Source organism: Alligator mississippiensis, chromosome 13 (assembly GCF_030867095.1).
Source record: "Alligator mississippiensis isolate rAllMis1 chromosome 13, rAllMis1, whole genome shotgun sequence".
Lineage (NCBI taxonomy): Eukaryota > Metazoa > Chordata > Crocodylia > Alligatoridae > Alligator > Alligator mississippiensis.
In genome coordinates, this window is record NC_081836.1 from 29,969,456 (window position 1) to 29,996,473 (window position 27,018).

Below are 27,018 nucleotides of genomic sequence, written 5' to 3' on the forward strand. Positions count from 1 at the left end.
CTTGGAAGCTGCTCAAAGCTGAAAGCCAACATGGCAGCAGAGACAAACTGCTTATAATTTTTTTGGCGGTAGCTGTTGGTTTGCCTTATCTTAGCCAGTAGGCATCTCCTACGCTATTTGTAAAGAATCTGGCTGCGGCCAAACAACAAATGGTCCCATGTCTTCAGCTGCGGTATGTCTCTGGCTGAATTACCAAGCAAGGATTAATCCAGATGGCTTCATCTGCAAGTAACATAACAGAGAAGCCCCGTTTCCTTCCCTCAGACAAGAAAAGCCAGGCACTCTACAGCCAGAAGGCGCATAAACATTTATTTTGTCTTACAGAATTAATTTGATAAAATCATATGGCTTTACAGGATCTAAAATGCTGTTGGAAAGCACCGTCCAGGGAAGAAACCTTCCAGGCTCTCCACCTCAGCAGTGTCTCCTACATCAGACTCCACACTGGCCATTGCAGGAGGACATCAGACTTACCAGTCAAACAGGGAGTGGGGAATGGCCAGGGGAACGGACTGTTCAACATGGACCTGGCTGCTGCAGGAGAGCAGATGAGGCCACTGGGGGCCTGGCAGTAATCCACCCAGAAGCTTACAGATCCTGACATGATAGACACATCACTCTCACCAGGCACAAGATGCCTAGGGAAGATCTCCCCAAGGCAGAGCCCTCCACTTTACACCAGTACCAGGACAACCCTGCCATGAGGGTGGCTTCTAGGGAAAGCTCAGCTCACTGATCAGTACCAAGCCACCTGCTGGCTGATGGCATGACAGACAGTAACAAGTTTAGTCTGCCCAGGAAACCCAGAGCAGAGCACAGCTCTGATCTGCCCTGAGGACAGGGGCAGCTGGGCGCTGCTACCTGAATGATAAAATACCACCAGCTGCATCTGTCCTGGGGCCGGACAGGAGGGATCTCTGGGAAAACCTTCCTGTCTCAGTCCAGAGTCTATATTACAACAAAAATGATCTCTCTCCTAGGTGACATTTCTGCCTTGCTTTAATGAGCGCCCCATCACATGGCCAGCAGGAGGGCACCACCGCTCAGCTCTGAGTTCTGATACACAAAACAGAGGTGTGGAAATGGGGCAACCTGCTGAGCTGGGCAAACAGGCCTGGACATGCATCTGTTCTGAGATCCTGTAAGTTTTTTCAAGGAGCTTAAACAACTATGTGTCTGCCAGAATGATGTAGACAGGGATGATCTTGCCTTGAGCAGGGGTTTGGGTTAATCAACCTCCTGAGGTCCTTCCCAGTCCTAGTTTTCTGCGATCTATCCTCAAACAGATGATTGAGAGCTCCTCTTCCACTGCTTGGCAACTTCTAAGCCTACAACCAAGGTCTCCAAAAACTTGAGGCAGTTCCAGAGGTTAAAATTATCCCAGCTGCAGTCTATACATGCGTTTGACACAAGCTGACAGCTTGGGAGCACCTTTGAGGAGCACATGCATATTCTTTACCACTCAGGCTCAGAAAGGACGGGTGGCAATGTAAGCTCAGAGTCAGCTCCCTCCTCAGGTGGCTACTGGAACAGGCTCAGGATGAGACCAGAGCTGCTTCCTCCAGATCAATTCTCACCTCAGCCAGTCAGGTAGAGAAGACCCTGAAGCCCAGTCATAAGGGACCCTCCATATAAAAGGATCTAAATGCAAGATAAACCCATGCACTCCAGCTCTCGGGTATTTTAAACAATAAGATGCATATACAAGAACACAGGTGGCTATTGCAGCAGGGCACCCCACAAGCATACTGTAAACAAGCCTACCCTGAGTGCTTGAAATGCTGAAGAACTAGTGTCACTTATTTAACCAGTAGCTTTTATGGGCTTCCAAGGAGTGGAAACCTCATGGAAGATGGAAAATGAAGGAAAGCCTGGGTTGGCTGGTGATAAGACAGTGTCCTTGTCCTTGAGAAACCCAGACATGCATGCTGGGTGGATGAGATCACAGGTGGTGTTGAAGACATAGCAGGTGAGACAAAGGGCGGACAGTCCCTGCTTCTGCCAGCTATTTTGGACTCATGTGCCAGAGAAAGCTGGGGAGGGGAAAGATCTTCCAGTTTAGCCAGGAAACTTCATGTAAAAAATTTTGTATACAAAATATTGCTGCTGATCAGCCAAAGGCTGCTGAGGATGGAGCACAGATGCTGGCTATTTACCTAAAAACATTCAGCTCACAAAGATCTGTACCAGGAGCACAAATCCCACAGGAAATGGTGGTCAACACACGATAACATCACACAGCATCTCCCAGTGGATGCTCCACAGTTCTGCCAGTGCTCCAGGCACAGTAGTTTCCAGCAAAATCAGACAGTGAATTGCCAACCACACCATCACCTTAGAGGTTATCATACTTCCACTGCTGTCTGTTAATCTGTTAACACTGGTGACCCAGGGATGGTAAGTACAAGAGGGAACAAATGGTCTTATGGAAAGAGGCAGGGACCTGGCTGATGGAAGAGCCAACTGATGGGAATCCTGAGTACCCTGCAGGGCAGGACTAGCTACAAAAAGGTTCAATAGAAAAAATGATACCGGCAGGTAGCTCTGCCAAGCTGATCTGAACCGGCAACTGGGAATCCCTATTTGCCACAGGATCAGTGGCAGGGCCCAGGAGGGAGGCTGGCACCTTGCAGAGCCTTTCTGGAGCACTGGCAGGCAGGGGCTGCACCCAGAATGCAACCCCAATGCACCCTGAATTAAAATGAAAAGCCCTGAATCTGTAACACTGAACACAGAAGTCAATGCAAACCCATGGGGAAGCTCCAATCTGGCCCTGGCTTCCCTGCAGTGTTTGCAACCCAAGCATGTCAGCCAGTACAAGAGCAGCTCGACACGAAGCAGACCAAGTGGCAGCTGCTATGCAAAGCCACACAAGATGCTGGGCTACTGAGGCTCCCAAAGGCTTTATACTCCTTGCTTGCAAGGGGTTGCAGAAATGGTGCAAAGCCTATTTTGTTACTGCATTAGCTCAAACCTGCCAGCATTGCTGGAGGAGGCACAAGCATTCCCAGGTCTCGGCACGCTTTGAGAAGAGCAGCTTTGCTGAGTACCAGCAGTCTGCAGGGTCACGCTGCATCTAACGTGGGCAAGGATGCAGGAAGTCTCCCCACATTCATGGGAAGGGTAAGGAAATAAATACCAGAGGACAGAGAATTGCAACAGCTACAGATCACCCTCTGCATGGCACCTTCTGTAAGTCAATCTCTAATGGCAGGAAATTCCTAAACTCACTTAGCCCTTTGCTTCCTGGTAGAGGCCTGAGGACAAGGGTAACTTGCAAGCCTGTTCAACAGCTTCATTCCAAAGGATTGAGAAGCCAAGGTGCCTCCAGCCACAGGACAGTCAGAATTCCAGTAGACAAAGTCCTTGTGTATTATGCCACAATATAAAACATCAGCTCCTTTGGTGAATATGGAGACAGGATGGGAGTGTTCACTGAAGCCATCTTGCCTGAAAAATGTTCAGCTTCCTCAGGGCACCCTGTGGCCATCTCAAGTCCGAGTCAGTCTTAAAAACAACATTAAAAAGAGACATTGGTGGCCTCTCAGCCTCAAAATGGCTGGACTCCAGGCTCAGGTGAAGCCCAGATACGGCAAAGGAAGACCGTGCCACTTTACCAGCACAGTGTGTTGGGGGTCACACAGAACAGCAGAGCACTGGCTCCTAGGAACACAGGGATGTGGAGAGAAGGGCTCTTGGCTATGCTGGTTGATGGTATGTGGTTCAGATGGTCCTGCTTGTAGCTCTGTGTTGCTGATACTGTAATTAGTTGGGAAAATGAAGGATTTTCTCCCTGGGGTCCTGGGTTGGGCCAGTTTGATCACTTTCCCCTGCGCATGTTTGTTCTCAGGCAAGGAAGCTGGTGCTTGAGTTAGGCACAGGTGGAGGGCCCAAGTCCACCTCTTCCTTATTTGCTCTTCACCAGCACTTTGTAAAGTGTGAATCCTACCAGGGCAGTCATAGTGGCTCCCAAGGCAACCCGGAGCCAGAAGGAAGCTGCTCCCAGCTCACTGTCATTCAGGTGCCTGCAAGAAAACAGACAAGAGGCCATTCAGCCAACTGTACAAAGCCCTAAAGACATTCCTGACCAATGATGCACCTTGGGCCAGAAACAAACTCTCCTAGGCAGCTCTTGGGCCAGGAGGATTGTCATTGGCAGTGCTGGAGATGGTGCAGATCACAGTGCACCAGACAGAAACAACAAGAAGTGGAAAACCACACCTAGGTCTCTTCTGTTTGTAGCTGACAGCCAAGGCCCAGTGTTTCTGTAAGGCCAGCCTGTTTTGTCTGCAGTTTGCTTGATCCCAGCAGCAGAGCAGAGAAGCTGAAAAGCAACAGCATGCACCTAGATTGGTGGTACAGGGAAACTGTGACAATTTTGCCCTGCTCTCTGGCTGGATCAGGAAAGGGAATGTGGGGATCGTGCTCTTGGTTTTTAAAAGCTTTAACTGGCTCTAAGTTGAGGACAGAATATAGAAGGAGGATAAAGGGCCTGGAAGGGAACAGCATACATCATGACCAGGCTCCATCGTCACTTGCAGGAAACTCTTGGCACCTCAAGAGATCAGACTACCGTGGAACCAACCTATTCCTTCCCCACCAAATCCATTTCTGACACAGATAGAATGGACACAGCCTTTGCCTTTACACTTGTTCTCAGGGAGGGTATAAATAGTACAACACCAGTTAAATAATTGGTACGAACAAGGAGTTACGCCTCTGCCTTTCTAGGTCAAGCTGCATTTACATTTTCATACATTAAGAAAAATCAGACAGCTCCTGAGAAGATGGGGTTACTGGAAAGCACTAAGAGAGGATGGGGAACTGAACTAGTTGATGGGACCAAGCCTCCCTATGTGAGCAGTTTCCTTAACAACCCTGCATTATAGAGACCTATAAACTCCATTCCCAGGAGGAGAGAACATACATTATTCATATAAAGCCAAATCAGAAGAGAACAACCTATCCCAGGGCCTCCATTACACATTTTATTTATGTATATCGCATTTCCTGGATGTATTAGGAATATTTAAAAGTTATTCCCATGGGGAGGGGAGAGGAAAAGGTCTAAAAGCACTAAAAAGGGAGACTGAAGAAAATAATTCTTAACTGAAAAAGTCTCTTATCTAAGGTTCTTCTGGTTTTAATAATCAAAGGTGTTTTTTGACTGTACCTCACTCCATACACTTAGCCAGAATGATCCTCCCTCCATACTCCTGGTGCTAGTATGGTCTAAACAGGCAGCTTGGTCCAGGCATTTCCTATACCAAACCTAAATTTTGAGCCTTAGCCTGCCTGCCTATGTCTGCTGGCAGACATTACACTTAAAAAATGATTTACCATTTAATCACATCTTTAGTCACCCAGTCACACATTCATGCAACTAATGGCAAAATGAAACAAGGAATAAACTGTAAAATTATTACACAGAATACTGTGGCTGGTTCCCATTGCACCTTACACTGCTCATGTAGCCAGGCAGCAGCTGATCACAGCTCCCAGCCTGTGGTGAACAGCAGAGTCAAAGGCTCCGGTGAACTCCAGAGGCTGGAAATCAGATGACTGGCTTGTAACCTGCCAGTGCGAGGGGAGCACAGGATAACGATCCTTCTGCACTGGTACAGTTGGGATCTAATCCCTGATCCCACCACTATGCCCCCTGCCATGTACTTGTAAGCCTGGATGGAGGTACAGTTGTTGGATCATGAATCAGATCCCAGAGGGCCTTTACATGAATGTTTGCCAGGGGCCTCTGTGACCTACCTGAACCAAAGTTCTACTCCAAATGGGACTCCTCACAAACGGCCTTGTGAGACTCAGTCTTGTTGACTTCCTTACCACTCTGATCATCAATTTCAGGGGGGAAAAAAATCAGAGCTGTTTCTCCCCTAGCCATGCTTTCAAGCTCAGGATTGGATGCTTATATCAGCTTCATTTCAGCTCATGCATCAATAATAAGGATTTGGTGCTAGGAACTTTGGGCCCTCTCCCAGCTCTGAACTAAAAATGACAGACTCTTCATTTAATTCTACACAAGCAAGACACTCAAGGTGGCAGCAACTGAGCAAGAAAGCTGGTTTGATAGTTTCTCTGCAGAAGCTAACTGCACTTTGTAGGAGAGGATGGCCAGCCCTGTGGTTGCAGCCACCTCTGAGGACAGCTGTTGCCCTGAGACAGGGCTGCTAACACTTCCCAACCTCATGCACACTAGAAAAATGAGCTTACAGGTATGGGCATAATGCTCAGATCTTGCAGCATAAGAGGCACAGAAAAGCCTCTAAAGTTTGAATGAGCTGATGCATGAGAAGTGCCCTGTGGACAGAAAATGCTTCCATTCATCATCTAAGCTCCTGCTCCACCTCCTGTGTTGTCTGATATTGTCTACAGACACAGCCCCTCAGACCCAGCCCAGGTCCCCAACCCTGCATTATGCCCATGGCAGAGGTCTCTGTGTTCAGAGAGATTATTACTAACGGGAAGGTGGCAGCCATGGCCAGTTTGCTGTAGACAGCGGTGCTGGGTGGGCCTTGGCTGCAGCAGGTGAAGTAGAATGGTGGCGGGAGGCGGTGCTTGTAGCAAAACTCAGCCGGTGAGAGTCCGTGCTGCTGAGTCACTTCTGGAAGGTCTGATTTAGAGGCTACAAAGACGCAGGGAATCTGTCCATCCATGTAGTGCTGCTGCATGGGAGAATAACAAAGGGTGCAATGGAGAGACACAGGTAAGTGATCATGAGGGATCTGGGTTTTCTGTTTCTTGCAGAAAAATATAGATGCTCCCCTTAAAAGGAGAAAAACCTGGGAAACCACAGGTTTCCCTTTGCAGGGTGGCAAAGGTCCAGGAGCAAGGGGCAGTTTAGGGCTGGGGGAAGCGGGACGCAGGGGGCAGAGGATGCCATGTGCATGTGCACATGTAAACATACACGTGGCAGCTAGGCAGTGTGGTGGACAGCAGCTCCCTCCAGCCAAGTCGATGGGGGTGGGGGCAGAGGTGACGCATGGGGAAATTGAGGTGGTGGCTCATGCTGTGCCTATGCAGTGAGGGGAGGAATAGGGCACGGTTGGCAGTTGGTGGCTGGTGGGCGCTGCCCAGCTGGGGTAGTGCGTGATGCCTGGGGCGGGAGAAGGTGGGAATGTGTGGCCGTGGAGCCCGGCCAGGGAGCGGGAGAGAACCACAGGTGGCTCTCTGCCACCACATGCACTCATGGGTAGGGGTTGGGCCTACTGAGGATGCATGGGGAGGGGTATGGGGGGGCACGTGTGCCCTCACATTTCTGCACCCAAAGTGGGGCATGGGGCTGCAGCTTTGCTGGACCAGCACCAGGTAGGAGCTGCAGGCAGGGGGCCATCGGATAGGGCACAGCAGGCAGGACTGTGTGGGAGCCACCATGGTGAGGTGCTCCCTACCTGCCCAGCACCACCAGGGGGCACACCCCACGCTGCTGCCACTGGGAGCCCTGCCACTATGGTCATTAAGGTAAGGCACCATGGCAATGGTGTGGAGTTGTGCCCCCTCACTACTGCCAGGTGGGCAGGGGGTGCCTCATCTTGGTGGCCATGGTGGCACGGCACTCCCTCCTGTGCTGGGTCCCACACACTGGGCTGGTCTGGCCAGGCTGCAGCCCCATACCACACTGTGGGTGCAGAAATCTGGAGGGACATGTGCCCCCCCATGCTCCTCTGATGCGTCGCCCCCTCCCCCACACCCTGCCCCACACACTGGGGGGCTGAGGCTTGGAGGCAGCAGGTTGGGATTGAGGGGCACCAGGAGGGCTGGGAGCAGGCGGGCTGTAGGTCAAGAGTGAGGGGGCACCAGCAGCGCTGGAGGGGTGGGGGATTGTTGGTTTGTGAGCGAGGGGCACCGGGAAGGCCAGGGGGCTGAGGGTCGGGAGTGGGAGCACTGGCATAGGCAGGGCACTGGCATATCAGGGCTGCTCAGCTCCATGAAGCAGTGGGGGCACAGGTGCAGCTGAACCTCCATCCTGGTGAGCTAAGGGGGAGGGGGAGCTCTGATTTTCCATGATAAAAAAACCAAAATCAAATGCCAAAATATATGGGTTTTTTTAGAATTTATTATATTATAATGAGTGAGGCACTGGTAGGCTTCCAAGTTGCTTTAAAATTGTAAATGTATCAATAAAACTTTGTGTTTAACTGACACCGCTCTCTCTCGATATCTATATCTACTTCTAGATATCTATACCCCCCCACACCCTCATCCCTCTCAGAGGTTTTATTTTTTATCACAGAATTCTGGATTTTTTAAACAGAGAAATCCAGGATCCCTGGTGATCATTATTGCTACAAAGGGATAATTCAGAACTGGGATGAGGCCAGAGTAACATAACACAGGCACTGAGCAAAGAAAAGATCACCTTGCAGGTCAGCAAGGAACTTCTGCTGCAAGGGACTTCTGCTACAAGATGGTTGGGCTAGACTGACAGCTCAGCTGTCAAGATGTTAAATAACACATGGGACCCCTCACCAACCTCAACCCTCTCCACCTGGCAAGTTATGTCCTGGACCATTTACTAAGGCGTGGATTTGCTTCAGGGAATCATGGCTGCAGATCAGGCGAGGATGTGGTTGGAGTCACGCAGGGTCATGCCACTTACCTTATAAATGCTGGCACAGTAGTTGAAAGATTTGGGGTCATTCACATTGTACATTAAGCAGGCAACGTCACAGGCTGCATCGGATGCTTTCATGAACTCCGTGTCCACGTCAATCTCATATAACTGCATTACAAGAAACAAGAGGGAAGGTAACACAAGAGCAGACAGCCCAGTGCACACCTAGTGAGATCTCAGAGGGTCTAGAAGATGTGAGGCTCCTTGTAGAGATGCACAGGTTGTACCACCACAAAAGCAGGCAAGGGAATAGTGTGTGAAGGCAGGTGCCAAAGCAGATGCCCCAGAGGTTTCTGTGATTAGCGACTATGGCAGAGGACTGGGAATCAGGCTGCAGATTTCCCCTCTCAGCACAGCCACGGAAATCCCCTCCGTGCTCTCCCCTGGGCAGAAGAGGCAGATATTTCACTCCAAAGCCCAGCCCCAATGTTCTGCTGCACAGGACTTACAATTAAATACTTCTCCTGGCTGTTGACTTGTACTGTGTTGATGGCATGGAAGGACAGGTCTCCCGGGGACTCCATCTGTGTCTGCACCAAGGGGAAAACAGCAACGCAGATGTTAGAAGGAAAGCACACCTGGAGGTACGATGTTTAAGTCTACTGACAGCTTGCCAGCACTACAGCAACCTGGTAATGGAGGCAAAACTAACACATGGACATAGATCTGGGTCCCCTGGGCTGTCAGAATATGGTGCTGCCCCCAACACAGGGAGGACACCTAAATTCACAACACTAGAAGCAGTTATGAACTCAGTCACACCAACAAAAAGTTTAGCTGCTTCCCCATCCATCCATCCATCCACCCACCCACCCACCCACTCCAGGAAGGGGCTCTTCCTCCAGAGCCTCAGGCAGGTAGGCCTACTGGCATATGGAAAAGCAAATACAAGGAACTGGTTGCCCTCCTATATTTTGTGTTAAAAGACAGTAGTGGAAGGTCCATTATTCAGACAACTTAAGAGCTGAGTAGTAGGGAATGTACTGCAGGGAACAAACATGCACCAAGCACTGAGATCAAACAGATGGCCTATTCAATTTTCTTCCATCTTCAACAGGCTGAGGGTCCCAGCCCCTGCCTACTACATGCCGGAGACAAGCAGTGCATCTATACTCACGGGCAGGTTTCTCTCCAGGAAGGCCTGTAGAAATGCAGACTTGCCCGTGCCTCTGGGGCCAATCACCTTACAGAGGAAGACGTTCCTCTGGGTCTGGCCCTTCTCCAGGTCAATTCTCTTCTCCCGGGTAACTGGAGTAGGGGAAGGAGAGAAGCTGGAGTTAGCCACCAAGCAGTAGGGTGAATACCCAAGGCAATGCTGGGAAGCTCTGGAGGGATGACATACCTGTGATGGCGTGTGTCTGAGAGTCCTGGTCAGAGAGGATGGGATAGCCCAGGTAACCCAGGTACTCCAGACAGTGATGGACATCCAGATAGGCCACCAGCCTGCGGGTGCAAGCAAAGAGGATGTCACCAGTTATAAGAAACCCTGACAGAGCCAGGGAAGTGCAATATGAACTGGTGTAAGGGGTGGAGGGTGGAGAGAGACTGCGCTTACGTCCACTGGCAGAGGAATCCATGCAGGGAAAGCAGGCCTTTATCAGTGGTGCATACCGTGTTGTAGAGTTCACGCCCCCAGGGCACATAGGGGAAGACACTGAAGAAGCTCTGCAGTTCTGCAGGTGAGAGTGCTCCATCCCGGTCCTGGCAATGCAAAGGGAGGGTTTGTGAGGGAAGCAGGAGCACTCTCACACACACACAGAGGCTAATTAGGACAGTTATTTATCTGGGCCTCTGGGTCCCATATACCCTGATCCTGCGGCCGCATCCTTTGCTACAGAAGCTACTTGCTGCTGCAGAATTACGCTGCAGAATTTAAGCTGTCGTTTAAAAATGTTGTAGTTGCAAAGAGACCTTGAAAACACCAACCAGCTATAAACAAGGCTACTGTGTCTTTCACAGTTCGCAGAGCCTGAACCAGGGTGCTACATCATGAGAACCCAACCCTATTCATCACAATGGGGTGCTAACCCCGAAGTTGAAAGAGAGTCGTTTCAAGAGCTCTGATTTCACTGCTAAATCCTTTCACATGTGTTTTCCTGCCATCCCAAAGAGCTTTCTCCACTTTGCCAGGGGCCACCCACCAATCAGTCAGTTGCTAGCTTTTGTGGGGAAGTGCAAGGGCAGTGTGAAATATGTGGAATTTAACCCCTGAAACAAGAGCCTGGGGAGCACTGCACTGACAGTTGTTTGCCTTCACACTGAACTCAATGTGAAGGGAAATGCAGCAGCATTATGAGTTTGCCACACCAAGGACCAGAGCTTTGTCTTGCTCCGGAGCACACGAGGACTTGGGTCCCAATGTCACACTCAGCACTGTGATACCAGGGTGGCTTGCAAAGCCACATGGAGGAGCTGCATGAAGATCAGGCGTGCTCTCCCCTCTTATTCTTGGAAGAGCTGGGAAAAGGCAGTCATTTGCTTTCTCCTCCCATTGGTGGACCCCATGCTATCAAAGGCTGTCAGGTATGTGGTCATCTATAATTGCTCTGAAGCTATGGGCCAGCTGCCAGGGTGCCTCTCTCTTGCCTGCCCCCCTCCGGCCACCCCCGCCTTCCCTTTATCACACTATTGGGGCAAGTTATGGCTGTACAGAAAGAAACAGCCTGACAGACAATCCAGGCCCAGCCACCAGAGAGCTCAGACTCTACTGGTTACCCCCTAAAAGCCTAATCAATCTTCAAATGATCGGAGCACTGGGATTCCATGCTCTTGACAGGACACTTCAGCAGGCTGCCGTGTTGGGTGTCAGCTGAGTTTTGCAGAGATCACTTTCATTTGTGGATATGGTGAGTTGCAAAAATATCCTCTGAATCCTGCAGTGTCAAGTGCAAAGCTGTGAGAATGTACTGTGCAGAAGAGGAAAGCCCTTAGCTGGCTTCCCCCAACTGCCTCAAGGAAGGAGAATGCAAGGACAGAGGAAACAGACATGACTATGTGTGGGAGCAGCTGCACTTATGCAGCTGTGTCCAAGGATGCCGGGGCAGCTGGGTCTGTGCTAGAGCATGAAAGCATTCCCAGAGGAACTATGTCCCAACGGTGACCCGGCCTCCCCGTGCCCTGTCAGGCGCCACTCACCTTGTCGTGCTTCTCAAACATCCGCTGCAGGAACTGGTAGCCAAAGTGATTCAGCTCAGTGGAACAGTCATGGGGCACCCGGAACCTGCAAAGAGGGAGAGGGAACAAGCTGGCAACACCGGCTGACAAGCCACATGTGGACACTCTTAATTCCCAGGCTGGTAATTCTGCTCTCTGGCTTCCCCCTCCTGAACACGGGGACTGGGGTAGGAGTGCAGGAACCACTGCACAGCCCCTGTATCTCATCCAAGGATTGCCCCAGCCCCAATCTGGCTATAGCACAAAGCAGTACAGAAGACAGAATCTGCCCCACCCCAGAATGGTACTTGCTGCACTCACACATGGTCTGAAAAAAGCCAACTTGTTCCAATGAACAGTTGCATCTTTGCTGAATTTCCTTTCGTGTTGAATGGCCACCTGGGCATACCAGGGGAGCTGGTGCCAATTTCCCAAGCAAAGACAGCAGGGCAGGACAGAACACAACCATTGAGGGCTGTTTCATACAGAGGCCACAGTCCCCGCTTGCAATGCCCTCTTCTCAATCCCAGCGGCCTGGCTGGAATCAATGAAGTCCAGTGTAGTCCTTAAGTTCCCAGCTAGCTGGCAATGCACTTCTCAGCTGGAGATGCTTGGGTGCCCAGACTCACAGGGGACATAGCTTTTGGGTCCCTGTGAAGCTCATGTAAGGACTGGAACTGCCATAGCCCCTGCTGAGCTATTTTCACTGAGCCTGGAGCTCAAAGCACCAGCATTCCAGCAAGAGGCAATGCGATGGGGCTTTTGTTACAGTAGTTTCTTTCCTGACATCATGAACTCTATTATATCTCCAGGTACCCTGCTTTGGCTATAGGATTCTCTAGCTCACAATTTGAACCCTTTCATTAGAGCTGGAACGGCACCTCTGGGGGTGTGTCAGGATAAGAGAGAAGGCTGCAGATGCAGCATCCTAGCAGAATGCTAAGCTGACAGTTTATTGTTCCACACAGTGCTGGAGGGAGGGGGAACGCCTCTAGTTGATTTCAAGAGGGAATCGCAGGCATGTCCCCGTTTGCCCCCCACACTGCCTGCAGCATAGCCAGCAGCAGAAATGACAGCGCCAAGGCAGCTGTGCTGGCTGCATTAATTTGCCAAACAGCCCTCCCCTCCTGTCCTGCCTTGTGTGGACAAGTGCTGGGATGAGAAGCATGAACATGCTTGTGTCAAAGAACCAGACTGCATGCTCTGGGCTGTCCCTGGGGTGGACACCAACTCCTGTTTCTGCAGGCTGAGGGGGAAGAAGGTATACAGATATATAGGAAGGAAGCTTCACTGCTTGGTGACCCTTCTGGAAGAGTCAGCTGCCTCAGAGAAGGACATGGAGGCTCTCAAACAAGGATCACTTGGACAGCTCAGAGGGACACCAAACATCAGACTGCACCTGGAAGGGCCAGATACTCACTGTGGGTAGAGATAGTCATCCATCAGCTCCAGCTCATCATCATAGCCAAAACGTCGCAGGATGGTCCACGTGGTCTCGTGCCGTCCCCTCTGGATGAAGAGTGTGTTCAGGAAGAGGAAGCCTGCAGTAAGAAAACGAGGCAGACATTCATGGAATAGCACTGGCAACACAAGCATGGAACAGCAGCATCTGCTCAGCCCCATCAGGCAGCCTGCAGGGAAGCCTAATGCAGGAGGCTTTGGGGCACCATGTCAAGGGCAAACTCATGCAAGGATGGCCCAGTTAGGTTTTCAAGTACAGTCTGTGCAGAGCATAGAAGGGCACAGCCCACACCAGGTGCTGATGGAGAGCTGCCACACTTCTCTGTCCAGGGCAGTTTGTCTCCGACATGTTAGAGCCCAGGAGCATCATTCTGGAGGGAACAGTGTTACTAGCAAAAAGTTCTCTGCTTCAGTTACCATTTAATGTCAGGCCGTTGTCCTGTACCCCATCTGTAGTGTTCTTCCACACAACCATCTTCACGTCTTCCAAGGCCTGGGGAGCCAGGGGGTTTCCAAAGCAGGACTTCTACCTCCCAAGAGACAAGGGTCTGGTCAGGGAACCCCAGTGGCAAATTACAATCTCCCCCTCTCCCCTACCGCTCTTTCCAGAGCCACCTAGTCTTACTCCATTCCCTGCCCAGCTCACCCCTGCAAAGCTCTCGCAACCTGATCTTTGTGCTCCTTGCGTACTGTAAGCTCTCACCTCCACAGGACAGTAGTGCCCTCTTGAAAAGTACAATCCATTCATCTCATGGGCTGCCAATCCCACCTCATTCCTGATAAAACTCCCCCAGTTCCTCAGCCTGGCCATGCAGCAGGAATCTTCCTGGCTCTCTAGGGATTACCTGCTTCTCCTGTCATAGAGCAAATGCTACCAAGACTGCAGGTGGCATGCCTGAGACTTGTCTGCAGACAGATGAATAGCTCTCAGTGCTAGAAAATGCATCCTAACTGCTCTCTCTAACTTTGATCCCACAGGAGGATAAGTTCAAATAGGTTTCTATGGGCCACACAAAGAATTTGCTGTTTCTCCTGGTGTTAGAAGGAAACAGGAACTAGAGGAGTTATAGAAGCCTGGAGAAGGGGTGCACAGCTGCTGAAAACAGGTAGGCGGGAGGCGACTCCTGCAGAGGAAACCATTAGTGACCATGGGGATATATCACAGGCCAGAACAGCAAAGCCCACGTCTGGATCTGACCATACCTGAAAGCAGTTGAGCTCATCGTCACTAAGGATCTGGTTATTATCCTGGTCTGAGATGTTGAATATTCGTGTGAGTGCTCGTGCACACACCAGTCTCAGCTGTGGGCATAACAAGTGACATGTGTTGGGGAAAGCAGCTGTCAGAGTGACGCTCCTGGACCCCCGCCTGCCCACACTCTGCCCCACCCTGCATTCAGAGGCATTCTTGGCCCAGGGCAGAGAGCAAACTAGTCCAGGCAGCCAGCACCAGTTCTCTAGATGTAGGTGTAAGGGGCCAGTAACAGTCAACTTGCAAGGCAAGTCTCTTTCTAAGCCTGTCATTCCCCAGCTGCTTATGCCCTCAAAAACAAGGGCCTAACTTCTATCTGCTGCACGAAAAGGTAAAGAATGAGACTGTTCGCAAGGATGCCTAGTAAGTTCCAAAGCCCTGTGAAGCTGCATGGCATCCAGGGACTAGGAGGTCCACTGGCTAGTTACACTTATGGAAGCATTTCTTTTTCTGATCTCCAATTTGCTCTCCGTCCACAGCACTGAACATCCCTCTGTGATTGTGCCCCAGGATGAGGTGAAGAGAAATATCATGCTGCCCTTCCCTGAGGCAGTTTGTCTCTGTACCAGACATCCCCAAACCTCTAAATCACCCCACACCACTTGGCAATCTAACATATCAACGTACTTTGACACTGCCAGGCAGGAGAGGGACTTTGGATTCAGGGTGAGGAAAAGAGCTCTTTGATCAGCAGGGGGGAGCAGCGGCTGACAAACTAGCTCTGCCAACTGTCAGGACTGGCTTAGTGACTGGCAACTCAAGAATAAGGAGAGGCAGGTGGCATTTAAGAACATAAGGGTTTATGATCCTCTCAAACATTTGAGAGGATTCAGCTGCTGGGAGTTGTATCTAAAGAGGCTGCTGGGAAGGGAGAACCCCTGCTCCTCCCCAAACAAGAGTGAGGTGGACTGGGGGTGGGGTGGGATGGACAGCTTCTCTTACCTGTTTCTCCTCTGGATCATACAAGGGGGCGGTTGGGTGCAGCACAGCTTTCTGGGCATAGTAGAACAGCTCAGAGATGTTCTTCAAGTTCCTGGCAGAACACTAGTGCAATGACAGAGAAAGGGGCTGTGAGAGCATGAAGGCTCCTACGGAAGACAGAGGAGCCGAGATCACAGGGAGCTGCTCCAGGCAGGTACTGGATCAAAGCATGGAGTCAAGCCAGTGACAGTTGCTAGGAAACAAACTGAGAAGGGAAACTCCCCATTCCTGTGCTGGTGTTACTGGGTCTACTGCACACACCCTGAAGCTGCTGAGAATTCTGATGAAGTTCCAGGGGAGAAAGCACATCCCTTCCACGTGCTCCTCTGGGATCAGAGATGGAGGCCAGCAGAGACTAAACCCTCCTTGCTGTAGGGGTCAGTGGTGTCCACCAAGAGGGCCCAGCTCTGTAGGAAGCTAGAGGAATTCCCCAGAGCCTAGGAAACATGGGTGGTGCTTCCAGGGATCAGAGTTGGGAGGGCAGAGCTGAATCAGGGCAAAGAATATTCTTCTTCATTGCTATGGAGATAGAACACGAAAGCAGGAAAGAAGCCTCCTGGATAATCAGTAGAGATTTCTGGGGAGGGACCTGACCCCCCTCTTTCCACCGACCACCATGAATGTAAACACCCTTGTTGATTTCCCACCTCCACACAGGTCTCGATCTCTGAAAACTGGTTCATGATGGGCAGAATGATCTCCATGGAGCTCCCGGGCTGCAGGTCAGACTTGTTCCCCACTAGGATGATTGGGATCCTGGCAAAGAGAAGAAAGGCCATCACAGAGAGCAATGACTGACGCAACTGCTCCCCTGACCAGTAACATTCCACACATGCTTAAAGGGCAGCTGGCTGGAAGGGCATTCAGCCTCCATGCTCAGCTGGCACTGTGACTGCTCTCCCACTGCCAGCCACCATGACTACAGCTGCAGCAACAGCAGCAAGTCAGCCTGTCTGATCCTCACCAGACAGCTGGGATGCACCCATGGACCTTTTAAACAGCACACTGAGAAGGCGTTACCCCTAAGCAATCCATGCTTATGGCCTCCACAGTCCTGCCCTGACTCAGCAATGCAGTGCCATGCCTACCTAGCATGTGCAGGACTGGAGGGGAGGACTGTTGGCAGCTGATCCTCCTTTTTGGGAGCCAGCAAGACCCAAGTAGGAGAAGACCCTAGCAGGGCCAGCTGGGACATATGTTATAGAGATGTTGCTGACTGCAGCTCTCAGGAACCTCACAGAGGAGGCAGCTCCGAAGGAAGCACCAAAATACTTGCCCTGGGGAATCCCCCAGTTCCTCAGCAAGTGGCAGACTTGAGTCCAGTACCTGTGCATACAGCCACAGGCTGAAAACAAGGGAAGCAGGGGCACAGAGCCAGTCCTTTGGGATACTAACACTCCCTCTTTCCAACTAGGCTCCACCCAGGTGACATTGAGTACAGTACCTGGAGCCCTTTTCAACTCCCCCATTCACCAAAGGAATCCACTTTGTCCGAATCTGGAAAGCAAAAAAGAAAAAAAATCCTCTTAAACCAGATCAGTGACTGCTGCAAGGGGCTGAGGAAATGGGTCCTGGCACAACTGGGATGTGATCTGCACACTAACCAGTCACTAGCAAGGGTGTGTGGCAGTACAGCTGTCTTATTGCTACAGCCCATCTGCTCTGCTGCAAGCCCAAGCGCAGATCATCAGATCATCTGTAAAAGGCTGGACACCAGTGAAGGGATGCAGGCTGTGATCTAGAGGGTGGGAGCCATTTTACAGGGGAAGAATGGCCACAGCCAGGCTGGGCTCCACCTGGAGTCGGCAGGAATGAGCCTGTCTCTGATTAGGTGGAGGAAATCCGAAGCGGATTCAGAATGCGTGAGTGTGCCACTGATGAAGCAGAATGTGGGCTGGATGGACCTGGCATTGGTGGCGTATTCCCTTTGAATATGCGGAGTCTGCATCGCTTGCTAATGGCTTCAGCAGAAAATTGCTGCTCTTAAAGGGCTCCAGAACCTCAGCCAGCAGCGTGAGGCCTGTGCAGCACCCAGGCAGGATGGGGCAGTCTTTGGGGCTCCACAAGTGGCAGACCATATGGGGAGAGGCAGCAGACCACAGTGAGGCTGCATGTGGCACCACAGGCTGAGAACAATGAGTGCAGAGTTGGGCTGTTACCTTCTCAATTGTGGCTTCTTTGGTGACATCGTACACCACGCACACCACGTTGGCCTGCAAGAGGGAACAGCAGGAGGAGGCTGTTAGCCCTAGGCTGGGACATCTGAGGGCAGGAAGCGAGGGGCAGCAACCACCCGACATCCAGCATGGGCCACAGCTTGGACTCCTCTCTGCACAGAAAGGACAGGTCCCTTTGGCTCTAGTACAAGCCCACTGCCAAGCAGTCAACAAGCAGAGCCAGGCAGACCCAGTGACCGCACGGACTTTGTACTAACAGACACTCTGGCAGACGCACCCACAGCACCATGATACCTGGGCATATATAAACACATTGGCCATTTGCAAGCACTTGAACAGCCAAATGCTTTTAACTGAACAGCCCAGAGGCTCTGGGCAACCCCAGCTACTAAGGGCCCCCTTGGTGGCAGCCCATGGCTGTTTGATCTCCATGTCTATCCAGAGTGAATCCGGTGCTACAGACAGGAAGATGCTGCAGACTGGCGCTTCATGAAGTCCTGCCTGGGCTCTGGCACTGCCAGCTCACCCTACACTGCCCGCTCAAAAGGCCTCAACTCCTCTCTGGATACAGCTCATTCAAGGAAGCAGGAGAGTGGGTCAGCTGCAAGGTAGGAGTGTATGTGACAAAGAGCTAAGCTAGCTAGCTCCCTCTACTTAGGCTGCCAAAGAGGCCAGTCAACACTAGCTGGGATGGGGGAGTTTGCAACTTGTTCACTGAGTGTTTCAATGAGAGCTGAAGACACAGAACAGTCACCAGCCAGCAATGCTCACTGTCAGCATAGGATGCTTCTGACCTGATGACCTGGGGGCAAAAGATATCACAGGCTCTACCCAGGCCCTGGAATCAGACAGCTTTGTGATGCTGGGGTTGTGGGCATGGATAGATCTCTCCCTTTCATCCACTGCCTTCACAGAGCACCCACCTCCTCCAGGGGCTACAGGGGGAGGTAAGCAAGTATCCATACCCACCCCAGACTGCAGCCTGGAAGCTGGCTTATAGGCTCAGAGAGAATGAGTGCCTTCTCCACCTGGGGCTGATGCCAACCCCCTGGAACTTCACATGGCTAAGCAGTGCACCACTCGCTTCCCAGGCCTTGCTGCCCAAAGTGCTCTGAGACCTTTTATCCACTTGCTATGCATTCATCAGTCTCTCTTCCTCCAATCTGACCGTGACCCTCTATTCAGATAGCACCAATAGAAGTGTGTCTAAATACAGCAGATGGGAGAGACGGCCTTTTCCAGAGAGAGTTCATTGCTAATCCCAGGGACACACAAGGCTTTAGACAGGATTTAATAAAACCCTTTTAAGCCTTCTGTACACATACTTGCTGTCAGGGGAGAGGAAGCAGGGCTCACTCAGCCACTTCAGCCTTGTGAAATGTCCGAGGACCTCTGGGGTGGAGACAGCAGAGGCTTAGTTTAAACAAGGATTGAGGAAATAGCTAGTTTTATTAGCTGTATCCTCTGGACTCCCCCTCATCCAGCCAGAAGTGATGGTTAATCCTGAAAAACAGCCGGGTCCCTCTCAATCTTACAGGACTCAGCAGACAGCTCCCTGGAAAGCTGCCCTGGTAACCACACCATGAGTCCTCCCCTGACTTCTCACTCAGAGCAGAAATCCTCTGGGCCTGTCATATTGGAGCACTAACCTGGAGCTAGGTCAGCACAAGGGAAGATCTCCCAGACAGAGCTTGGGACCTTCTCCCCCCCACTCCCCATTCATCATAGAATCAAGAAACTCATTGTTCCTTGGTGCCTCTGCTAGCTGGCTAACCACTCCTCCCCTCCTCCATCAAGAGGCTCTCCAGGGACAAACTGCACCCACAGTTTACAAGATAGAGGAGGACCCTGCAAACTAACACAACTGATGAGGTTAATCCTCAAGACAGCCTAGAGTAGATCTCTGAGCACGGCCACACTGGAATCACAGGGGCAAAGCATCAAACGTCCACTCCACTGCTCACCTCCCAGCCCCGCTCACCTTTGCAATCTCTTCCTGAAGCTCCTCCTCTGTCTGCTCCAATTCTGAAAGGGAAAGAGACAGACACCCAGCTGTCATCATCCTCCTCTGGAGCCATCAGATTCTCCATGTCTCCTGGGCTGGCTATTCCTGGCAAACCTGGCGAAGCACTTGTGGGGGCTATATAGGGTATACAGCTTGGGTCTAGGTGGAGGGAAGAACTAGGAAAAGCCAGAGGACTGCAGCTGGATTGGAGTGCAGGAGAGGGGCCTACCTGAGTAGTCCACGATGTGAGTGGGGACTTTCTCAGGCGTGACATCAGCTGGGATTGTTATCTCTTCTGCACGAGGGGGCACCTTTAAAACAGACAGACACACTCAGGAGGGCAGCACATGCATGTGCAGGTTTGCAGGAGCAGAAGACACATGGGGATGGGATGGGAAGCAGATCCAAGCTGAAAGCAAAGAGTGGGAAACACAGCACTGTGCCATCCAAAGGCCCTGAAGGAGAAGTCAGAGACTAAATGAAGTGTCCCACATGGGGCCACAGACAGATTCTTGGAAGCAGACGTCTCCCTCCAGAGTAGAGATGGAACCCATCAATAAAGAGAGGTTTGGGAGAACACAGGCCAGAAGCAAACGAACAGAGCGGGCGTTATTTCCCAGCTGGTTTGTTTGCTGGGAGGAAGAGGAAGGCTTACTCAGGGCCACAGCAACTCATAGTTGCACTGTGGATCTGATGCAGAGGCCAGTTGATGGCTTTGGCACAGCTGATTCTAGCACAGCACTGGGCCTGCCAGAAGCTCTAGACTACAGCTGCCTATACCCTCCAAGCTGTAATGTCTCCCTGGCACCACAAAACAGACAGCACAGCACTAAACTCATAGGGAACCCCCAAATGGCGGGATACTTCCTTCTCCTGCCATGAGAAACTGGGTGTTGGGAAGTCAATCTGAGTCCCAAAGCACTTCCACAGCCCTCAAATCTTTGAGCACTGACCCACAAGCAGCCTGGCAGAAGCTATACAGACTCAGGAGAACATTCTGAACTACCCCCAGCAAAGGGCAGGCTGCGGCTGGCGCAATGCAAGCATCACACAGGAGGGAGAAAGCTGGACACTCATGCCATCTGCTCCCAGGCAAGACCGGCCAGTGGTGCTGGGGAAACAGGTATTTGGGCTAACTGCATTTTCCCTTTCTGACCAGTTGCAAGGAAGGCAGCTGCTGAACCCACACCTTGGAGCTGCGGGGATCTCCAGAGTATGAGCGGGCAAGCTGGTGATGCCACACTCCGCATACACAGCCACAGCTTGGAGCTCCAGGCCCACCTCCTCCAATACACGGAGGCAAAGAATGCAGCCTAGACACTTCCAGGGATCTGGCAGAGTGTTCAACAGCAGCCTGCAGTGCTCCATGCTGGACTCGATGATCTTCTGAGGTCCCTTCCAGCCCTAATGTCTATGAATCTATGAATGCTAGGGAGGACATGCTCCAGCAGGGAAGCTGAAGCAGAATGGGCTGCCCTAGGAAGCCATTTTCAGCAGCTGAGTCACAGAACAGAGCAGGGAGTTTTGTGCTCCTAGGAGGCAGAGGCAGCGTTCTGTCAGGAAAGCAAACAGATACAAAGTGCCAGGATGGACAGGACAACACACCAGAGCAGCCTGCACCTCATGCTTCCTGCAGATAGCAGAGATTTTGTTGGCTCAGACTTATTCTGCCCTGGATGGGCAAGATCACCCCAGCACTGTCTTCTATTATTGGTATCAGTCCCCCTCTGAGACAGCTTCCTTCATTGAGAGGCCAGGATGCACTAAAAAACGCATGGCAAAGGCAGCAGCCCTTCACTCACCTCTTCTGGGAACTCCTCCCCCACCAGAGCCATAATCAGGGACGTCTTCCCCACCTGGGCTACGAGAAAAAGAAAGGAAGAAGTCTATGGGACTCACACAGGCTCAGAGCTTGGGAACGGAAAAGACACAAAATACTTAGGCTGTCACCTGTCCTGGTGACAGAGCAGATGTGGGCTCAGATGTGCGAATCAGAAGGTGTGAAGAGTCCAAAGGCTAACGGGTGTAACTGCCTAGACCGGGCTGGATCCTTTTGGCAGCTGTACACTCCCTTCTAAAACTGAATCTCCAGCTGCTTTGTGAAGCACGGAGGGCTGTCAGTGCCATGACAAAGGACATGTTAACAGAGCTTGCCACCAGGAAACAGTGCAGTGAAGTTCATAAACTCTCCAGCCCCCATCCTGGTTCCACATGCTCCCAACCTCCCCAGAGCATTTGCTCTTTGTGGTACAAGTGGCCTTGTCTAGGAGCGGGAGCTGGCACAAACACAGCTCTCAGCAAAGAGCTGCCTGAGTCAAGTGTGAAAACCCCCACCTCGTTCGTACTGAGGGTGCTGCCTGGAGCTTGAGCAGCGGGAACATCATTACATTTTAAGCATGTATGTCCAGACCAAGGGTTTATCAGCATCCGGACGTTGGCTAGCTGGGTGACGGTGCTGATGTAACTCTACACAGGGTTTTAAGAAAATCTCTTCTCTGAATTAATGGGCACTGCTCTGAAAATGGGAGCAATTCACACGGAACGGGGCACTTGTTTTGGAAGAGGAGGTCCCCAGGAGCGCTGTGCCGGGCTAGTGCAGCTGAACAACGCCGGCCAGTCCCCCCTGCAGTTCTGCGGGAACAAGACCCGAAGGCAGGTACAGACCCCGGCGCTGCCCGTCTCCTCGGCCGCCGGCCGGGCCGCAGCGGGGGCGGGGCTAGGGACTGGCTCCCCCCGCCGCCGCGGCCCTGCCCCGCCGCCGCAAGGGGAGGCCGCGCCCCCGGGCGAGGCCTGGCAGGGGCCCGGACAGGGACCTCCCGGTGCGGGGAAGCGGCGGACACCGAGGATGGAGGCTACGCCCGGGCTCCCGGGAGCGCGTCGAGTCGAGCTGGGCCGGACTCCATCTCCCGGGCGCTGGCGCCGAAACCCGCCCGGCCCGCACCGCGCGGCGCTTACCCTCCCCCACGAGCAGAATGCGCACGTCCCGCTTCATCGCCGCCGCGCTCCTGCCGCCCGCCCCGTCCGCACTTCCGGGCCCACCACAGAGCGCGCGGGCGAGGCACGAGCGTCGTCAGCCTGGGCCGGGGCAGCCCCACAGCGCCCCACGCGGCGGGGGGAGGCGCTGCCGGGGCGGGCCCCAAGAGCGGGGCGAGCCCGAAGCCGCCAGTGCTAGGTTTGGAAGGGGCCTCAGGAGGTTAAACGTGGCGCTCTTTAAAATCAAGTAGTGAGATGCACTTGCTTTGTTGTGAGGTTAGAAGAGAGCTCGGTGTTTTCCATCCAGACACCCCAAAGCAGAACAGGCATTTAGAAGAGGCCAGAACAGTCCCTTCAGCTGCGTATCATGGCACTTACTACCTCCGCGTCCTAAAATTGCCTCTTTCAGAATTAAGTGGCAAATGCTGCTTGTTACTTTTGTCCCACCGGCATGGTTCAGAGAGGAAAGATGACGCCATCAACTATGCTTTTCACATACCCTGACCACCACAAGTAATGGTCAAATAAATGAACCATAAGGCCCACATCTTCGAACAGCCCTGAATGACAAGGGGGAGTTTGACTGTCAAGCAAGCAAAGATTGAGAAGAGCCCACTGAAACAAAGAACGACTCCCAAAGCAAAGGATTGCTGCCCAGCATTCCCAAGGTCCCCGACTCGCTGCTCACTTTAGCTAACAGCAATTCAACCAGGTAATATAACACATACCAGATTCTGAGCTCAGCTGCAGCACTGGGCATTCAGAGACTATAGACTGACTCTGGATCCACCCCACTGTAACAGTGCAGAGATGTGCACGCAATTATACTGCATTCATCTAAGTTCTTCACGGAAGTGACAAACTTGCACCTCTTGCCAACATCTAAGCCTGTGAAGCTGCAAAAGGGGAGCACCATAGAACAAGAAAACCTCTGTTTCATTAGATCTGGATCTGGGAAATAGTCCCCAGGTCTCAATTTCTAGCTGTGGTCTTAAAACGGTGGTACATGCAGAAGATGGAGGACAAACATTAGAATAAGCAGCTGTGGGGTGGAAAGAAATGTTACAAAGAACCATTGGCAGAAAAATCAACCAAATGTCTTTATTTTAAAACTATACACCTTGAAAAAAACAAATAGAAAAATCTCCCCAATTAAAAAAAAATCTAATGCTATATTACATCCCAAATGACACCCACAGCCATTGGGTCCAGATCATTTACACACAAAATACCTCAGGTCTGCATTGTGACAGGCAGACCAGACCATCTTCCTACACAGAGAATTCAAAATCCAAAGGAGCATGAGAACAGAAGAAGCAAAGCTACATCCATATCTCTGGTTAGTGCATAGGTGTTCTCTTATGCAAGTGATGCAAGTGTTTGTGAAGGATACTGGCTTGACAGCCTTGGAGATCATCCTCCAAGTACAGAAAACAGTAAAAGCTGTGGAAGTGAAAGCCACCCTTCCCTAACCTACTGATGTGCCTTAACCCTGGCTAGAAGGACTGCTCATAACAGGAAAAGGGGATTTCACTCTCCACAGTTTATTCAATTCTTGGCTTCAACAGAGCCTGCTAACAAGGTACCAACTGATAACTTTTTAAGCTGGGTCAAGACTCCAAATATACATCCTATCTTGTAGGTCAGGTTGTGCACTAAGACCAAATCCAATTTATGATTAAATACTGGTTGAATTTTCTGCGAGTGTACAAAGCCCAGACACACAAACAGGAAGGGGGGGTGTGTGTGTGTGGTTTGGAACAGGGCCACTACCTAGCAGTCAAGTGGATCTCAAGAGTCCAGATCATGTTCACGTATTTCCTCATGCTGTAGTCTAAGGACATCAAGAAAGAAATATTTATTTTCTTCTTCCTTGATCTGGGTTGGAGGCAGTCTGGTCTGAAAAGCCTCTCTTGCCTCAGTGAGGAACACTCAGTTCATCTGTTGTTTAAAAAAACCTCTCTTGCTACTGCCAGAAGAACTTGCTTGGTTCATCTGTTCATTATCTCCCACACCAGAATCTCATTGTAGGAAGCTGTGAAAAGGCGTTTGCCTGAAGGGGTGAATCTGCAGAGGTGAACAGAGTCATCATGCCCTGCAAAGTCTTGTTCTGTTCTGGTTGTGCAGTCAATCAGTCGCAGCAGGCGCTCTGTGGAGGAAACACGGAGTCCATCAAGGGACTCAAATAACACCACCCCCCTTGTCATACAGAAAAGAAGATTGTTTCTTGCTACATCAGAGCTTCCTGCACAAGGCTGCCAGTCCTAAGTGTGAAGCACAATGAGCTCCGGTGAATGGACTGGTAGTGACAGAGACCATAGGTCTTCACCCACAGAAACAGTGCAAGCTCCCCTCCAGTGGCTTCTTGCCCCCATTTGTGGGTCCTCAGGGCTGAAAACCTTTCCCAGTCCCCAGTTACAAGCCTGAACAAACAGATGGGTGCCTCTGATTCCCTAGCTGAGCACTAGAAACAGCAATACTGGAGGGCCTGTAGTAATTAAGTGCTGAAATGGGTTTCTCTGGGTATGAAGTACTTCTGGATAAAGCAAGAGTTCCTGTCCTTCTATGCTTTGCTGTTTAGCTCCGTTTACTGATAATTACCACCCTTCTTGGAGTTTGTAGGGAAACCTTCCCACACAGGCACACTGAAACTGCTTCTTGATTAGCTGAGTGATGGGGAATAGTTCCTAACAGAAGCAAGCAGGCAATTAGTGGCTGGTAATCAGTGGGAATGGCAGCCGCATGCTGTGTGTCAGACTGTCATTCTACAGCATATAAACTGTATTGCAGGCTTGTAGGGACACTGCAACAGTTTGAGGTTTCCTGGCACACTGACAGGCAAGGACACAAGCTAAGAGAGCTCAGAGAGAAAAACAGATGCATTTTGTTTAAAGCCAGAACCCTTCAAATCCTTGCACTCTCACCATTCAATTTGTAACTGAAGGGGGTTGTGATCCACAGACCACATACTTCGGCCTTGCAGGCCCATCAGTGGACCATGGCCTATCTTGAAAACCCTGCACTAGAGTCCCTCTTATAAAAGATGCCCCAGTTGAGAAAAATGGAGAATTCATCACAACCCTGAGGTAATCTGCTCCACTGTTTAAATCACCCTCATTCATAAATAGTTACACCTTGTTGCAATGATGAATTTGCCTAGCTTCAGCTGCCAACCTCCAGTGCCCTTTTAGGCAGGAGTAGTGTACACCAGGCTTAGAGGAGGATGAAACTCCCTGGACCTCAAGAGCAGCAGCATAAGAGAAGTGTTTTGACAACAAGTGAAGGGAAATAAGGTTGTTCACATAGAGACAGGGAAGGGGAGACCTCTCCAGAATCAAATGCAAGCTGTTGTTTTTGATGCAGCCACCACCCTGGCAGGTGTATAGAGGAGAGAAGGGGGTCTTTGGGTGGTGCTGTTTTACCTAAGCTTGCTCCCTCTGGACACTTACCATTGAAGCCAACAGTCAGCAAGTGGCCTGCAGGAGACAGGCTCAGTGAAGTGGCAAAGTGTGATAAGGGGATCTTCTCAACGACCTGCATTCAAGCAAGAGAAACACTGATACCAGCCTCTTCAAAATTAACATGCAGCAGAACAGCCTAACGGGCCCCTCTCAAGAGGACAGCTAACAAACTGTCACTGGCACTGACAGATACACAGCATTCACTGAGCTCAGGAAGCTGCCAAGCTCCTCATATTTCCAGAAGAGTATTCAGAGCTGAGAGAACGTTAGCATTCATGAAGGCAAAAAGAAACAAACCAGCAGTGACAGCAACCAGGCGTGGATGCAGCTCAGTCCCGAGCTACAGCTTCCCCTGCTGTTCACTACTGGCCTGGAACACAAAAGCTAGCACATTAAGTAGTTGTCTAGCCAATTCTAGTACTCCTCAACTCCCCCTCTGTTTCATTCCACCTCAGCTGCTGGTTCACCTACCTGTCTCGTGCATGTCCCATCACATGAACCAAGGCTGGAGTCTGTGACCTGAGTGAATTTCATATGGCTCCCCCAATACAAGCGCAGAAGATTTCCTGCTCTAGCAGACAAACTCAGCTCATTAGCTTGCCCCACTGAGGATGCAGAGAGAGAGAACAATATTTACCTGTTTCTGGCACAGACTGTAAAAGAGGACCTCCTTCTGCAGCCCAAAGCCCACGTAGACCACAGTCCCTTTGTCCCAAGGGCAGAATGCTGCCAGGCTAGGAGGAAGGTTGCCAGGAACCTAGGAGAGGAAATAAGAGCAGAGTTAGAAAGTTAACTTCTCAGCAGCTACTTCAGCAAGGCCAGAAATATGAGGAAAGGGAAAGGAGAGCACTTAGAGCCATCAATCTCTCCTCCCTTGGGCTGCTGCCAGAGCGCATGAGCTGCTGCACCCTAGAATTTATATGATAGAA

The 27,018-nt window shown here is 51.2% G+C and overlaps 2 protein-coding genes across 11 annotated transcripts in view; both read right to left on the minus strand.

Moving 5' to 3' along the window:
- Positions 1–290: 290 nt before the first annotated feature.
- On the minus strand, positions 291–22,707 carry RHOT2 (ras homolog family member T2). Of its 9 annotated transcripts, none has more exons than XM_059716781.1 (20): positions 22,611–22,647; positions 21,606–21,769; positions 21,458–21,516; positions 19,885–19,966; positions 19,632–19,675; positions 17,633–17,686; positions 16,918–16,970; positions 16,121–16,229; positions 15,435–15,536; positions 14,444–14,542; positions 13,658–13,766; positions 13,200–13,320; positions 11,762–11,846; positions 10,182–10,327; positions 9,969–10,069; positions 9,744–9,874; positions 9,076–9,156; positions 8,612–8,734; positions 6,475–6,677; positions 291–4,025 (listed from the first exon to the last, which is right to left on the minus strand). In XM_059716781.1, exons 3-20 carry the CDS (start codon positions 21,488–21,490, stop codon positions 3,908–3,910), a joined length of 1,794 nt encoding a protein of 597 aa, XP_059572764.1. In that variant the 5' UTR covers positions 21,491–21,516; positions 21,606–21,769; positions 22,611–22,647; the 3' UTR covers positions 291–3,907. The 9 variants fall into 9 exon arrangements, with proteins under 9 accessions (XP_059572764.1, XP_006262942.1, XP_014452940.1 ...); XM_014597453.3 differs by lacking the exon at positions 21,606–21,769 and adding an exon at positions 4,222–4,324 and having other exon boundaries at positions 3,939–4,025; positions 22,611–22,705; XM_006262880.4 differs by lacking the exon at positions 21,606–21,769 and having other exon boundaries at positions 22,611–22,704.
- Positions 22,708–23,703: 996 nt separating this feature from the next.
- WDR90 (WD repeat domain 90) overlaps positions 23,704–27,018 on the minus strand; it is a 62,824-nt gene continuing 59,509 nt past the window's right edge. For both annotated transcript variants that reach the window (XM_006262886.4, XM_019493047.2), the window contains 3 exons: positions 26,727–26,846; positions 26,078–26,162; positions 23,704–24,777 (listed from right to left, as the gene is read on the minus strand). In XM_006262886.4, the coding sequence (XP_006262948.1) occupies positions 24,620–24,777; positions 26,078–26,162; positions 26,727–26,846 (363 nt within the window). In that variant the 3' untranslated portion in view covers positions 23,704–24,619. The remainder of the gene's footprint in view (positions 24,778–26,077; positions 26,163–26,726; positions 26,847–27,018) is intronic.

Coding starts and splice junctions, on each gene's coding strand:
- RHOT2 (XM_006262880.4), bottom strand. CDS start 22,647: ATGAAGCGGGACGTGCGCATTCTGCTCGTGGGGGAGG. Junction 15,537..16,120: donor AGATCGAGACCTGTGTGGAG/GTGGGAAATCAA, acceptor TCATTGCACTAG/TGTTCTGCCAGGAACTTGAA. Junction 14,543..15,434: donor ATGATCCAGAGGAGAAACAG/GTAAGAGAAGCT, acceptor TTATGCCCACAG/CTGAGACTGGTGTGTGCACG.